A 14,504-nucleotide genomic window follows, 5' to 3' on the forward strand; every position below is an offset into this window, starting at 1 on the left:
TGAAAATTCCACAAAAAGAATTGATTGTTAATTATCTTTTAGCTCTCCCCTCTACCTTCCTGTGAGGAATTACTGTAGGAGCAGGAACAGGAGGACTGTGCCGCCTCTGCTGCCTGTCAGCTGTGGCAGCCCCTGGCTGGGATGTACCCCCTCCTCAGGTAATTATGTGGAACATGATTGTGGCCTTGGGCTCTGTCTGCTCAGTGTTTGCAATTAGATTGGACTACAAAAGTACATATTAACATTAAAGGAGCATTACAGTGCAGCAAACGTGATAAACCAGAGCCCTGGTACTGCACCTTCTGCTTCTGCTCTTTGAAGAATCATAATCACCATTAATTTATGGGCTGCTGAGGAGGATCTAATTACTCCAGTCAGCCCTTATTTCACTCAGAGTGTGCATGGCTGCTGTTACCTGCCTTTCAATACCTGCCTTGACAGCACAGACCTGCAATGCCAGTGCTCCTGCAGCCTTTCCCCTGCCTGGCTGAACCTGCAGGGTTCTGAGTGTGGTCAGATGGGAGATCCCCCAGACCCCCCAGATGAGATCAAGCACAGGCAGAAATCCCTTTCCAGAGGAACCCTGCCTTGGCAATCCAATGTGGGGAATACATTTACTGCCAACACATCTTCATTTTCCAAGATGCTGCCTTGAAGAAGGAGAAACCTCCCAGCAAAGCACAGGGAGAGGAAAACAAGTGTGTGGCAAAAGATGGACAACTCCAGAACTCAGAATTCCTGCAGCACTCACCACTTCATTGAGCAGATGTAATTACTGACTTTCTACTTTTGGGTTAAATCAGCAGCACTGACACGTTAAAAGCCTTTTAATTTGTCTGGTTTTGACTAGAAACAGCACCCTTTCCATTTGAACACCAAATGAATGCAGGAGGTAATAAAGTAAATCTTACTGAGAACTTTCCTGAGAAGCTGTTTAAGATTTTCTATTAGTCCTACAGAAATTAAATTTGAAACTCTACAGACACTCAAAGGTTTTCACGAGGGTTTTTATACACTTTTCAGTAGTGCTGATAAAAACCCAGGCACCAGATCATTTTTTGTAATGAAGGTTATCACCCTCCCAAAAATTCCACTGATTATTTCACTTCTAGATTTCAAAGAATACCTAATTTCCCCTCAATTAAAATGCAGCCCTCCAATGCTGCACAAAAGTGGATTTTATTGAATACTCTGTGCTTGGAGGATCTCCAGACCTCACAGCTTCAGTCTGGAGGGCCTGAACTGAAATCAGGTGAAGCTGCTCTCCAGTTCAGGCTTTTCTCAGGAGAACTCTAATGCCAGATCCTTAAATTCCATGGGGTTCTCAGGGATACAACTGAGGCTGGATAAAATGAAGAACTTCAGCATCTGAACATGCAGATCCCTAAGACAATGAATGAAGTGATGGGCAAAGTGAAAGTGCATCAATGAGAGCAATTAATAGCTGTGGTTAATGAGTTTTATGCAGGTCCAATTACTGGACTCCTTCTTTAACCAGAAGCTGCAATCCACGAGTGTCCTCGTGTGATCCCCAAATTATGGGACATAGAGAGTCACATTCCCTGTGAGCCTCAAAGCCTGACTTTCTCCACCATCCAAGAGTATAAAACTCCAACAAATATTGCATTAAATTTTTCATAACTCCCAAATCCACACAGGTAGTTGCTATAGCAACTGTCAGCTCAAGACTTCCCAGGGGAGAAAATAAAAGTGTGTCCTACCTGGCTAATTGCTATTTGTGTTACAGAGAATTGAAGGGTAACTTAGTTTCACCAAAAAATAGAACATAGACTGAAGTGCTCCCATGCTAATGTGACATTATTTAATCTGAATAAGAATCCACTTTGCATGTGCCTTCAAATTATAGTATTTATGGAACATTCAACACAATAAGTAAAAATGTTGCTGCCAAATATGCCCGACTTCCCCTGCTTGTTGATTTGAATAAAAGGGGCATTAAAAATAGAGAAACAAGAAGAAAGGTGGAAGAGCTGATGGGATTAGAGACTTCAAATTTCACAGTGCTTGTATTACGACAAAAAAACCCCCCAAGCCAACAAAAGCTTACAACCAAGGGGTCCTGCAGTCTGGATCCAAAAATAAGCTGATGGAAGCTGATGACTGTGGGATCAACCATTCCCCATTTCTCATCATTCCAGGAAGAATAAAGCTCCCAAGCAGGGTGACCACACTGGCTGAACAACCACCATCATTCACTCAGAGTCACAATTAGAACCTTTTTAACTTGCAGAAAGTCCTGAAAATCATTCAAGAAAACTCCCATCTGGAGGATATATTCAGGAGCACACTGACAGTTATTGCTGTCTTGTAAACACATCCAGAAATGTATTATTTTAATCTTAGCACAATTACTAAATGAGAGCAATCACAGCTACAAGGCAACAGAACCTCCTGAAACACAAAAATAACGATGACATATCTCTCTATATTAGTCCAATGACATAATTGGAGAAAATCAGATCCTGGGGGGATATTCAATCGGCTCAAGTACATCTGTACGTGGTTAGAGAGCACAGTTGTGGACTTCAGACCCACAGAGACAATGATTCCTTTCCTTCTGCCCCTCCCAGCCCTGGCAGGTGCCCCAGCTGCAGGTGCAGGGTGTGAGGAGCACAGGAGCCATCCTCCTGGGCAGCAGTGCCAGCCAGGGGCTGGGCAGGAGAGGGGCCTGAGAGGGGCCTGCCCTGCCCACCACAGAGAGCACATTGAGGGGCAGCTTTGCCACCAAAGGATCTCATTTTTCAGTGTTCCATCCTCAGCATTCAGCAAGTTTCATGGAAGGAGCAGTGTTTGTATCCATGTATGGTGGTGCTAAAGAGCCAGAGGGGCAGAAAAGAGCTCGTGATCTCACAGTCCTTCACAATTCCAGTGGGAGAAGAAAGGGAGAAGACAGTGGCAAGAGAAAACTCACCATATCCAAGGCTCCTGAACACAACCCCTGGGAATTCCTGGAACACATGGAATTCCTCCTGCCCTACTGATCTCTGTGCCCCACACCAGTACACCCAAATCCAACATTCCCAGCCTCCTAGCACATCCTTCCCGTGCAAGTGCTGTTCAAATAACTACTCCCAAAACCTTCCTTAAAATTCAGGATGTGCTTTTTACCTCAGGTACCTTTCTGGGAGGTTCTCCTGCAAATGAAAAGGAAGAGAGGGATGAAGCATCTCTTGAAGGGCAACTGCTTCGCTGGCAGAGGATCTGCGAGGTGAACTTCTATCCACCTGCCTCAGCCACCTTCTAACATTCACTTAATCACAAATATAACTTAATATTCAGTTAATCACAACTTACATGACAAAGGTTAAAAAAAATGGTAATAATTAGTGTTGAAAAGTATTGGTTTTCCTAACAATAAATTAACTTCTAGGGGCAGAAAAAGCAAACCAGTGTTTTTAAGAGCTCTACATTTCACATTGATTTTGCTACAGATGGTTTTTCCCCCTCACTTTGCTTGTACCATTGAAGTGTTGACTCTGGAAATCTGCACCTGTGTAAGGCTTTAAAAATAAAAAATTACACTGCAAGAGAGACTAATAATAAAAAATCAAACTGTTAGTGCCACTGTGAGGTGGCATTCCCAGGGTGTGTGAGAGCATGTCCCAGCCCATGCTGCTGCTCCTGAAAGTGTCTGGGAAAGAAAGGCAACAAAAAGAAGTAACCCCAAGAAATTAAAACACGTGCCTTTGTGAAACCAGGTTGATCTCAAACGCATCTCCAGAGTGTGTCCTGCCAGGAACAGCCTGCCCAGGGAAGGAGCACACGAGTTGTCACCACAGCAGTGCCAGCCCAGGGTCCTGGGGGTGCCTGTGCCACACACAGGGACAGGACACGGGGACACGGCCCCAGGCAGTGCCAGCAATCCCCCAGCAGTGCCCTGCCCTGCAAACCAGCTCCACCCCAGGCAGGGCACAGGGACCAGGAGGCTGCAGGGTGAGTGAATCCCTGGGCAGGACACATCCCCACACCCCCACACCCCCCACCCTGCCACTGCCCTGCTGGAATTCCTCCCCTGCTCTGGGTTATTGATCCCCTGAGCTCCTGCCCTGGCACAGCAACCCCTTATTGATCCCCTGAGCTCCTGCCCTGGCACAGCAACCCCTGCTCGGCTCAGGAGCCGCCTGGTATCGACTCTGCCTCCAGCCCTGACTCCTGTAATTGCTTCAACAGCTCTGCGAGCTCACTTGGCCTCTGATAAGATCCCCACACATCCAGGGAGAATTTAAAAGAGTTTTGTTGTCAAAAACAATTACACCAGGAGTGCAAAAGCTGCATTTTATCCCTGCAGTGCCTCTCAAACATCCGAGTGATCCAAGGCAGGGGCTGGGCAGGAGGAGGAGCTGGGACACCCTGTCCTGTCCTCAGCCCAAACCCCTCCTGAGCCTTCAGCTGGGGATGGTTCTGAGCATTGGGAGCTCAAAGGTGGACAGGATGTGACCCCTCTGCTTCACAGGGACTCCTCTGTGCAGTTCATGGAATGGTTTGGGTTGGAAGGGACCTAAAAATCATCCAGTGCCACCCTCTGCCATGGGCAGGGACACCTTCCACCAGCCCAAGTCACTCCAAGCCCCGTCCAACCTGGCCTTGGACACTTCCAGGGCTGGGGCAGCCCCAGCTTCTCTGGGCACCCTGTGCCAGGGCCTCCCCACCCTCACAGGGAAGGATTCCTTCCCAGTATCCCATCTAAATCTCCCCTCCTTCTGCTTAAAGCCTGTTAGTGCCTTTCTACAGAATCCACACTAAAGGAAGGATCTTTATGAGCAAAGCCATGGCACAGTTCCAGTCCCCAGTACAGTGTCCTGATCCTCAAAGGTCATATATCCCATATTTTGGGATATATACAATGTATAGGAAAACACAAAACCCCCCACCCTGACACACAACCCCCCCAAACCTGGACAATCCCTGGCAGCAGAGCCAAGGAAACTCCAAAGGGCGGTGAAACATGGGAGGGACAACCACATTCCACACCCCCAGGAATCCACTTGCTGCATTACCAAACTAAGCCTATAAACCACAACTGACCTATAAATCATAACCAGCCATGTGTTCTCTCAGTTTCTGGATACTGGACAAAGAAACTGGTTAAAAAGGTCTGGAATCACCTTTTTCCCCATGCCATCTTCCATACACCTCATGTTTTACCTCCATCCTGTAGCACAGACTGGTATCTGGCCTTCCTCACACCTTCCTGCCTCCCTCCACCTGCTGCAAATGCTACTGCTCAATTTATTTGCCTTCTATGAATTACCTGCAGCACATTTAGAGTTCTTTTTTTGTTGTTGGAGGTGTTATTCTCTACCCTGAACAAGGCAGGTGTTTTCAATATGCTTTCTACCAAACAACATTATGCTTGTATTTATTGATAAAATAAAATAAATCCACACAACGAAAACCACAGTGTTATGTATAACACCATTCCTCAGTTTAAAAGATTGTGCTGCATGAGATTTTCAGCAGGTGCAATTTCCATTTCAGCCCAGGCCTCTGTGGCTAAGCTACAGCACAATATTTTCCAGGAAATATCTGACAGGAAATCACTAACAATCACCAAAAAGTACAACTCCCACTCAAAAAAGGGAGATGGAAAAGAAAGCAAAGCACAAAAGCTATTGCAGCTCCATCTCTTGCAGGGCAGGAGGGGAAGCCCCAGGAGCACAGGCATGGGGGTTTGGCACCGTGTGCTGGGCCAGGAGCTGAGGGTTCCAGTGCCATGGGAGCTGGACAGACTGACAGGGACAGACACAGGGACTGCACCCAAGGACATCCCAGTGCCCCCTGCCCAGGGAGGATCACTCCTGTTTGCCAGACAAGACAGGGCAGCTCCCAGCCCAAGGAGCTGGGCACAGGCAGCACAGGCAGCCAGGGGACACTGCTGTCCCCTGTCCCAGTGTCCCCCAGCTCTGGGCAGGGGCACCCCGGGCTGGGGCACAGCCTTTGCCCCGGACCCTCCTCTGTGCTCTAGAGCAAATCAGGTTCATCATCATCTCCTCTCTGTACTATGGCAATTGGGGCACAAATCTGCTGCTTTCCCAGTCCAGGGTAATTCAGCTCTGCAAGCACAGGGAAACCTGAAGCTTTTGCTCCCAATGGCTTTGGATGCTGGCAGCAGCCTTGGGAATTCTTTGTGTTTTCTTATCAACCCGTTACATCTTTGCAGACAACAGTTTAAAGCCCTTCATGTGGGTCACCTGCAGGCCCCACTGCCAGGCAGGGAGCCCAAAAGCTGCTCCACACTCCCTGTGTCAGACCCAGGTCACAAACAGACCCCACTGTGGTTAAAGCTGTTTCTGCTGCTTCTTATCTCTCCCTTGGCAGGGAGAGCAGAGCTATTTGAAGTGTTTGTAAGCCTTGGCAGACCTCCTTTCCAGCTGAAATTTATTCCCTTTGGGGATGCAATGGCTGCATGGGAAGCCCATTGCAGAGGTGAGACGACACACAGAGACCTCTCTATAACCTCTGTGTCCTCCTGGGTGAGCCCAGGTGATCCCCTCTTCCAGCAAACTTCCTCCTGAGAGATCTCCTTTTCCACTGAGGGACAAAACTGAGGCCAAAACAACTGCAAATCTGTACAGCCAATCTCCCAAACTGGAAAGAACAAAGCACTGGTGCAGCACCTTCCTATGGAAGAGACCTGGAGCCAAAGCACAGACCTGCCTGGGTAACAGCACTGTCTTCCTGCAGCTTCCCCTCAGCAGCCTGGGAGTTCAACAACTGCAAATGTGGAAATCCTACCCCAGCTCAAAGTGAGGTGTGTTAGCCAGGACCTGACATTTGCTCACTCATTAAAGGGACACAATAATTCCCTCCACAGTGCTGAGCTCACCTGAATTTTGTGTTCAGGAACAAATGCTGAGTGAAGATAGAGGCAAGAAAAGAAACAAGAAGCCAAAGCTCTTTCCTGCACAGGGAAGTGTGGGTTCAGGGACTGGGGATCACAGACAGCATGCTATGACATCCATGCCCAGTCTGTGCTGTAAATGTGCCCTGGGGCTGCTGTTTGCGACACAGAGCACTCAGCAGGCTGTGCACTCCCTCAGGGCCCACCTCCAGAGGCACAGGAGTCTTCTGAGTATTTTCTGAGAGTTTTCTTGCTTACATCTGGTATTCAAAATGATTGAGTTAGGAGATGCCTCTTTCTGGATAATATGACAGCTAATTCCCACTTATCTTACTGAAAGGATACAATTGAAATGGATGCAACAATAAAACTAATGGCTAATGTGATTGTTATTGATCATTTGCCAGTTTATAAATGAATGACCCCCAGGCTAAATGGGGAAGGAAAACAGTGCCATGTATTGCCTGTGTCTCGGGAATGAGCTGGCTGGAGAGCTCATCTGGAAATCCACGTAAAGCTGAACATCAGCCCGTCCTTAGAACCACAGTGAGTCCTGAATATCAGGTCTGTTCACTCTCACCTACCTTTTCAGCTGACTGGGCAGTGCCAAAAAATATTGGAATGAAGGCAAGCCATACTATACAGGTAGTGTACATAGTGAATCCAATGGGTTTGGCTTCATTAAAATTCTCTGGGACACCCCGAGTCTTGATGGCATACACAGTGCACGTCACCATTAGCAGAATGCTATAACCCAAGGAACAAATGATTTGTAGATCCGTAATGTCACATTTGAGAACTCCTCTGGCCTGATCGGGGTTCATAGTTTTCTGCTCATCATAATCTATGATGATGTTGGGCGGGTCAACCGCAAACCAAATAAAGACCCCCAGGAGCTGCACGGAGATGAGGCTGGAGGTGATGGCCAGCTGGGACGTGGGGCTGATCAGCCTGGGCGCCGTCACCGACTTCTTGCCCTGCTCGAAGATGCGGTAGATGCGGTTGGTCTTGGTCAGCAGGGCCGCGTAGCTGATGCACATGCCCAGCCCCAGGAAGATCCTGCGGAAGGAGCACACGGCCACGTCGGGCTTGGCGATCATCAGGAAGGTGATGATGTAGCACAGGAAGATGCCGGTCAGCAGGACGTAGCTGAGCTCGCGGCCCGAGGCGCGCACGATGGGCGTGTCGTTGTACCTGATGAACGTGGCCATGACGAAGATGGTGGCGATGATGCCCAGCATGGCCAGGAAGACGGGGATGACGGCCCAGGGCGAGTGCCACTCCAGCTTGATGATGGGGATGGAGCGGCAGCCCGTGCGGTTCTCGTTGGGCCGCTCGTTGTAGGAGCAGAGCAGGCAGGTCACCTCGTCCGCCTGGTACTGGTACCCGTCGCACAGCTCGCAGTGCCAGCAGCAGGGCATCCCCTTCACCATCTTCTTCCTCTCGCCGGGCTTGCAGGGCAGGCTGCACACCGAGGGCGGCACCTCCCGCACGCCCCCGCCCCACTGCATCTCCTCCACCTGCGGCACAGGGAACAGAAACACACCCTCAGTCAGCTGGCACTGCCACAGACCCGGGGGGAACCACAGCGGGGAGGACTAAGGGGGAACCCCGATGGGAAAAACCCCACTGGATAAACTCTTTAGGCTGCGGGCGCCTGGGAACGCTGCAGGAACTGCTCACACGGCTGTCTTTGCAAGGGACTCTGATGCACAACAGCGTTTGCTGCCTCCATTTTCATTTTTGTTAGTGGTTAATTCTGGTGGAATGACACACAACATCAGATAAAACTGTGGAGTGAAAACCTCTTGTTTGTGACAACTAATAGGAACACTGCAGTGCTCGAGGGAAGGCAGGACTCACATTCACCAATGCTTTCCACGAAACCTGGCACTTCTTACCGAGACCAAAACAGAGATCTCCTTCCTGGAACTGTGGCTGACCAGGTGAATGTTTTAAATAAGGTGGAAATGTGTTTTATACAGGGCATGGGATCAGTGGGAACATGGCAAGGTCTGCAGTATGAACCAGGTAAGAAATATGAAGGACAGAGAAAATGGTCACCAATGAAAACTGCAATAATTAGATAATATTTCATTTCAAAGTCACATTCAGCTTTTGAAATACCACACATGCTTCTGGGAATGCAAATGATAAATGATTATATTAAATGTAGGGAAAGTCTCACTTGTTCTGCAGTCTGGAGAATCCTGAACTCCAAACTATGTGACAAAGGTTCCCAAGTACTGTGGAAAATTAGACTCACAAATCATTTCAAATTATGTCAGACTAAAGCCACTCACCAGGTTCCAGGAACAAGGGGGGCTCAGCATTGGAGCCCCCATGAAACAGTCCAGACTGGAACTACTGGGAAGGTCCTGGCATTGCCAGCACCAGCTACCAACTCAGCTGCCCAGCAGCATTCCAGTGGCTCTACCAGCTGCTCTGTGTGTGTGTGTCTTTTCCAAACATAAAACCTGATCCCCTGGGACAGATGTAAATAAGTGTTATTAAAAACAAAATTTCAGCTATTTCTCTTTAGGTCACTTAAATGCTGACAAGCTCCACTATTTTCCCTACAAATAAAGAATTCTAGAATGTGTTTCTTGAATCAGCTGCCTTGATTATCCATGTCCACAGGAAGACTGGGGTTTGCAAGGCTTAAACTGAAGGATTAAGTTGCACTTTCCTAATTTAATTCAAAACAGATCCTGTATCATCCTAATTTCATACATGTGAAAAACCCAAACCCTGCAGTCACACACTGCTCAAACACTGGAGAGCCAAGAGTCTGTCTGTGAGGGCTGTAAAATAATCCCTCCATAACGGATATTCCGGAGCTCTGCCACTGCCTGGGAAACTTCATTAACCTTCAATACCCTGGAAAAGAGAAAGATCCATGAACCCTCCTTTCATGCTGTGCTGAGCTGAAGGTGTGCAGCTCGCAGAAGGCAAAGGACTGCTGATGATAAAGGGAAATGACTCATTTAATTGCACTGGTAAATTGTACTTTGGTCTTTCTGGAAGTGGAAGGAGCCAGGAAATCCATTTCCATGCCTGACTCCATCACTGCTCCAACACAATGGTAACAGCCCCTACAGAGCTGGAGCTGAGTTCCTGGGCTGTGGGAATGCCCTGTAGGAGAGCTGGAGAACTGGCACGTGCCCACATCCCTGACTCCCTGCAGAGGCACAGGTGGGGCCAGTGCAGAGACCCAAAGAGATGGTGAGGAAAGAGAACCAGGGCTGGGATCTCTGACCCCTAAAGCAGGTGGGAAAAGTTCATGGCAATTCCTTAAGGAACCACCTGTTTGACCCTCTGCTGCTCCCTCTTCTCAATCCCTGATCTGTGTTTTGCCCTTTTCCAAGGTGGACTGAGACAGGGGAACTACAACTTACCTGGGTGTTTATACCTAGGGAGTGAGTCACTGACCCAGTCCAGAGCCTCCATTTTCTGTCATAACTATTACCCACAGAGGTTGTTTCATGCCCTTTCTGCAGCAGACATCGATACAAAATGAGAACATCATCCCAACTGCTCAGATTTTGACCCAGTCTGCAGCAAGGAAATGATTTTCACAATTTTCCACATGCTAATATCTTCAGAACCACAGACTGATTAATGTGTTATCACATCCCTGCTTCCCCTTATGGCTACAAAAGGATGAATTTCCATATTCTCAGACACATTCCACGGCATTGCTGGGACCTAGGACAGCCTAAAGGTGCTTTATTCTGCACGGATACCGTGTGTAGAGAGATGAATACAAGATGGGGGAAAAGTGTGGAAAGTCCTTTTTCTGGCCTCCTGGAGAGACACCACGAGAACTCGTCACTGGCCTCAGAATGATTTGCAGAGTTCTGCTCTTTCTGGTGAGAAAAGTAATGATGCAAAGTGCCTGTGAGGGAATGTGCTGGGCACCAGCACCTGCACAGGAGGTAAGAACCTCAGTCAAACCAGAGGCACTTTCCCCACTCAGAAAAGCATAATTTTGAAAGAAAATTTGTCCTTAAGTGCCACATCTACACATCTTTTTAATACCTCCAGGGATGATCTGAAAATGCTAATCACAGTCTACAAAGCAGGAAGCAAACAATTTCATAAAGCATGAGAAAGTACTCTTGCAATTAATAAAAAAATTGGGTTTTTTACGTAGAACCTTCCATTTCAGTCCTATGTCAAACTGGCACACAGAGGATAAGGGAATTTATTTTTCCCAAGCCAACAGCACTTCCAGAGGCAGCCAGACACCCTGTACTCACAGCGAGCCCACAATTCCACATCTTGAGCTTAGCACTGGACCCAGTCAGTGCTGGGGGACACAAGGAGCTCCTCTCCATGGCAATTCTGCTGAATTTGGGAAGGATGCAAAACCTAAACTGCACCAGATGCTGTAGAGATGTGTCTAATGTCTTGGAAAATCACATATTTGCCCATCACCTGCTTATTGACATGTCAAGTGGCACATCTTCAGCAGCATCATGAGCAGGCCATGACAGTTCATGCACTGCTGGATTGATCTGATAAATGGGAAAAAAACCCTCTAAACCACAACAGGTTCATTGCAGGACATTCAATAGAGCTGATGACAACAGAGCTTGGAAGCTGGCCGTGCTCCAGGGGCCCAGCAGTGGGGCACCGTGGTCGGCCCTGCCAGCACAGTGTGCAGGAGAAAACCCCAAACCAGAACCAGGAAAGCAGAAAACAAACAAACAAGTGAAAAACCCAAAAGAAAAGCAAAAACTCCCTCCCCCACCACGGGGCAATGCAGCAGCACCTGGGCCAGGGGTTAACTCTCCTTCTTCCCCAAGCTCTCCCAGCTCCTAGGAATGGCCCAGTTCCTAAACGCCTCGAGCCAGAGGGATGGGGTCCATTTCCGATATAAATTCTCATTATGTTCACTACAGAACAAACATTAACCAGAAATGCTTAGTCTGTCTCATAAGGCCTAATGTAATTGTTCATTTTAATGAATAAAGTAACTCAATAGAAGTGCATAATTCAAACGTCGCTGCTGTTCTTCCCAGAGCCACAAACATTCCCCTAATAAGCCATTTGTTCTGAACTTAATTGTTTCATGCAATGTTTGATTAAAACAAAAAGCAGTACAAAAATAATTACATTAGTGATAATTAACCTACTTGGGGAAGAAAATAGCCACGTTCCCTGATATGACTTTCATACTGCCGGTGCCATTAATCTCACGGACACGTCAGGACACAAGGCAAAGGATTGGGCTTGGATTTATTGCCACCCTCCAGACTCCAGCTCCTAACTCAGCAGTTCAAACATTTGTGTACATTCCCCTTCGCAGGCAGCAATATTTGCATGACTTAGCTCTTAGGCTCAGCTATTAATGTCTTGTAATTAGTTTTTAAATCCAGGGGTTTACCATGATAATGGTTTTAAGCTAAGAATATGTCAATAACACATCGTCAGCAGAGCCTTCTGCAAAATATCAACTACAATCCCTTCAGGAGATAATGGGGATGATAAACCAGAGAGGATGCAAAGCTGCTCCAGTGGCTGCCCCAGGCTCAGGGAATGAGGTGTTTGCCCTCATCCTGTGACTCACCTCATTTCCCTGTCTGCAGGACTGACAGGAGAGCCCTGAGACAGCACAGAGCCTGCAGGGTGGTGGAGGCAAAAAATCCCCACTTTTGGCTAAACCTGATCCACAGCTGCTGCCAGAGCACCTCTGCTGGGACAGGGATGCTGTGGCATATCCTGGGCACCCTATTCCTCACAGAGCATCCCAGTCCATCCCTGTGCTCTGCAGCTCACCCTGCCTCACCACAGCTATTTTTCCTCCCTGCTTCCAGTGCTGTTCCATGGGAACTCTACACTGGTGAGATGGAGCATCAGTCCAGCACTGCCTCCCAACCCCACAGAGGAGGCCCCTCCAATGTATCTTCCTTATAAATTGAAGTTAAACATCCTTACATATATTTTGTCCTGGTTTCTCCTACTGCTGCCTGTCTAGTTTCTGTCCTCATGGCACAGCAGCCACAGAGTCTTGTCCCTAAACACACACCAAACAAGCAAATTGCAACTTTCTAGTTGAAAATAACGGAAACTCGTCACTTCTCAAAGGCTTCCAGCAAAAAAACCTGCAATTTTTCACTGTCATTGAGGGACACAGCACTCCAGGTGTCCCTCACCAGTTTGGGTCACATCCTATTTAACACATTAGTTAATTATGGTTGCAAACTTCAACTAATTCCATCGCTTTTGTTCCCAGACTACAACTCCCCTTTGGTGACCTCACAATAAGCAGTTCTTAACCCTCATTTATTTTTTTTCATTCCTTTCTACTCTTACTTTGCCTTTCATTTAATATTTGTCATCGTTTTTTACCAACCTCACCTGCTTTACACCAGCAGCAAGTTCCACTGAGCATTTATAATACCCTCTTTAATGAGATCCAAGGGCTATTTGTTCTACATTAAAGCAAGGACATTTCTAGCACAACACTGATATAGAGAAAGATGCTTAATCCACAATTTTTTGCAAAAATGCTTATTATCTTACATTTCTGTTGACACACAATAAAACTGAAAATTAATTATTTTAATGCTTTTGTATCTGCCTACAGCTTCGTGTTGTCTCCTCACTAATGGAAGGGGATGGACTATGCATCTTCAGTATTCATCCTGCAACCCCTGCATAATATTTTCTAATTAAAAAAAGAGCATGTGCTTCCAAATACCACACAATTCTTGTCTCTTTGAATTGATAGGTTAGAGCAAAACTATCTTTGCAAAGCAGAGCTTACCCAAGGCCATTTTGTATCCTGTGGTGGCTTAAAATGAGAGAAAATCTGAATCATCACAGAGTCCCAGAATGGTTTGGGTTGGAAGGGACCTTAAAGCCCATCCAGTGCCACCCCCTTCCATGGGCAGGGACACCTTCCACTAGCCCAGGTTGCTCCAAGCCCTGTCCAACCTGGCCTGGGACACTTCCAGGGATGGGGCAGCCACAGCTTCTTTGGGAAGCAAAGGGATTTTTTGGGCAGGATGATGAGAAACCCCCAGTCCCAAGTCTCAAAGCCCATAAACCACAGCTCAGCTCAAGGGCAAAGTGATGGCTCAGCCCTTCAGCAGCCAAAATCAACTGTTCAAATGCTTGTTTCTAACAGGTTCATAACCCTCCACAGCTGGCAAGTTTAAGTCCTAAATCACAGGCCTGGATGACAATGGCACATCTAGAAATAAATCCAGGAATTCTGATCTTTCACCTGAAAACTCCTTTCCTGAGTCATTTTTCGTGGCACAGCCATGAGACAACCTTACCAAATGTTTGAGGAAAGGATCGGCCCTTAATCTTTGTTTATCTCTCTTATGAGCCAGCAACTTCTTATTTTTCCTGTTATTTATGACTGTGAAAAAGTTCTGCCAAATCCCACACACAGCTTCCAAAGCGGGAAGGGCACCGAGGAGAGAGGAGCCAAACAGAGTGTGGGCTTTGGACAGCGTTTATCTCCGAGTGCCTGCCAACCACAAACGCTTTCATTTATTTATCCTACTAATTCCCAGGCTCAGTCAAAGACCAATATTTTCTAGTCACGTTATTTGGTCCCAATTTTCCCTTTTTCCAGCACGAGCATCAATGGGTCAGTAATTTCCTTGTCACGACTCATGGG

At 47.3% G+C, this 14,504-nt stretch overlaps 2 protein-coding genes across 9 annotated transcripts in view; one reads left to right on the forward strand and one right to left on the reverse strand.

Moving 5' to 3' along the window:
* Window positions 1-14,504, forward strand: part of SRGAP3 (SLIT-ROBO Rho GTPase activating protein 3) — a 575,259-nt gene that overhangs the window by 421,684 nt on the left and 139,071 nt on the right. The window lies entirely within an intron of this gene.
* GRM7 (glutamate metabotropic receptor 7) overlaps window positions 1-14,504 on the reverse strand; it is a 227,030-nt gene that overhangs the window by 37,337 nt on the left and 175,189 nt on the right. For 7 of the 8 annotated variants that reach the window (XR_010433342.1, XR_010433341.1, XM_064667081.1 and 4 more), the window contains exon 8: window positions 7,447-8,382. The exons of the other annotated variant lie outside the window; for it this stretch is intronic. Coding sequence is in view for 5 of the 7 variants with exons in the window: in XM_064667081.1 (XP_064523151.1) it covers window positions 7,447-8,382 (936 nt within the window). In the remaining 2 variants the exon portion in view is untranslated. The remainder of the gene's footprint in view (window positions 1-7,446; window positions 8,383-14,504) is intronic. 8 annotated transcript variants of the gene reach the window in all.

The sequence above is a fragment of the Pseudopipra pipra genome, chromosome 11 (genome assembly GCF_036250125.1).
Source record: "Pseudopipra pipra isolate bDixPip1 chromosome 11, bDixPip1.hap1, whole genome shotgun sequence".
Lineage (NCBI taxonomy): Eukaryota > Metazoa > Chordata > Aves > Passeriformes > Pipridae > Pseudopipra > Pseudopipra pipra.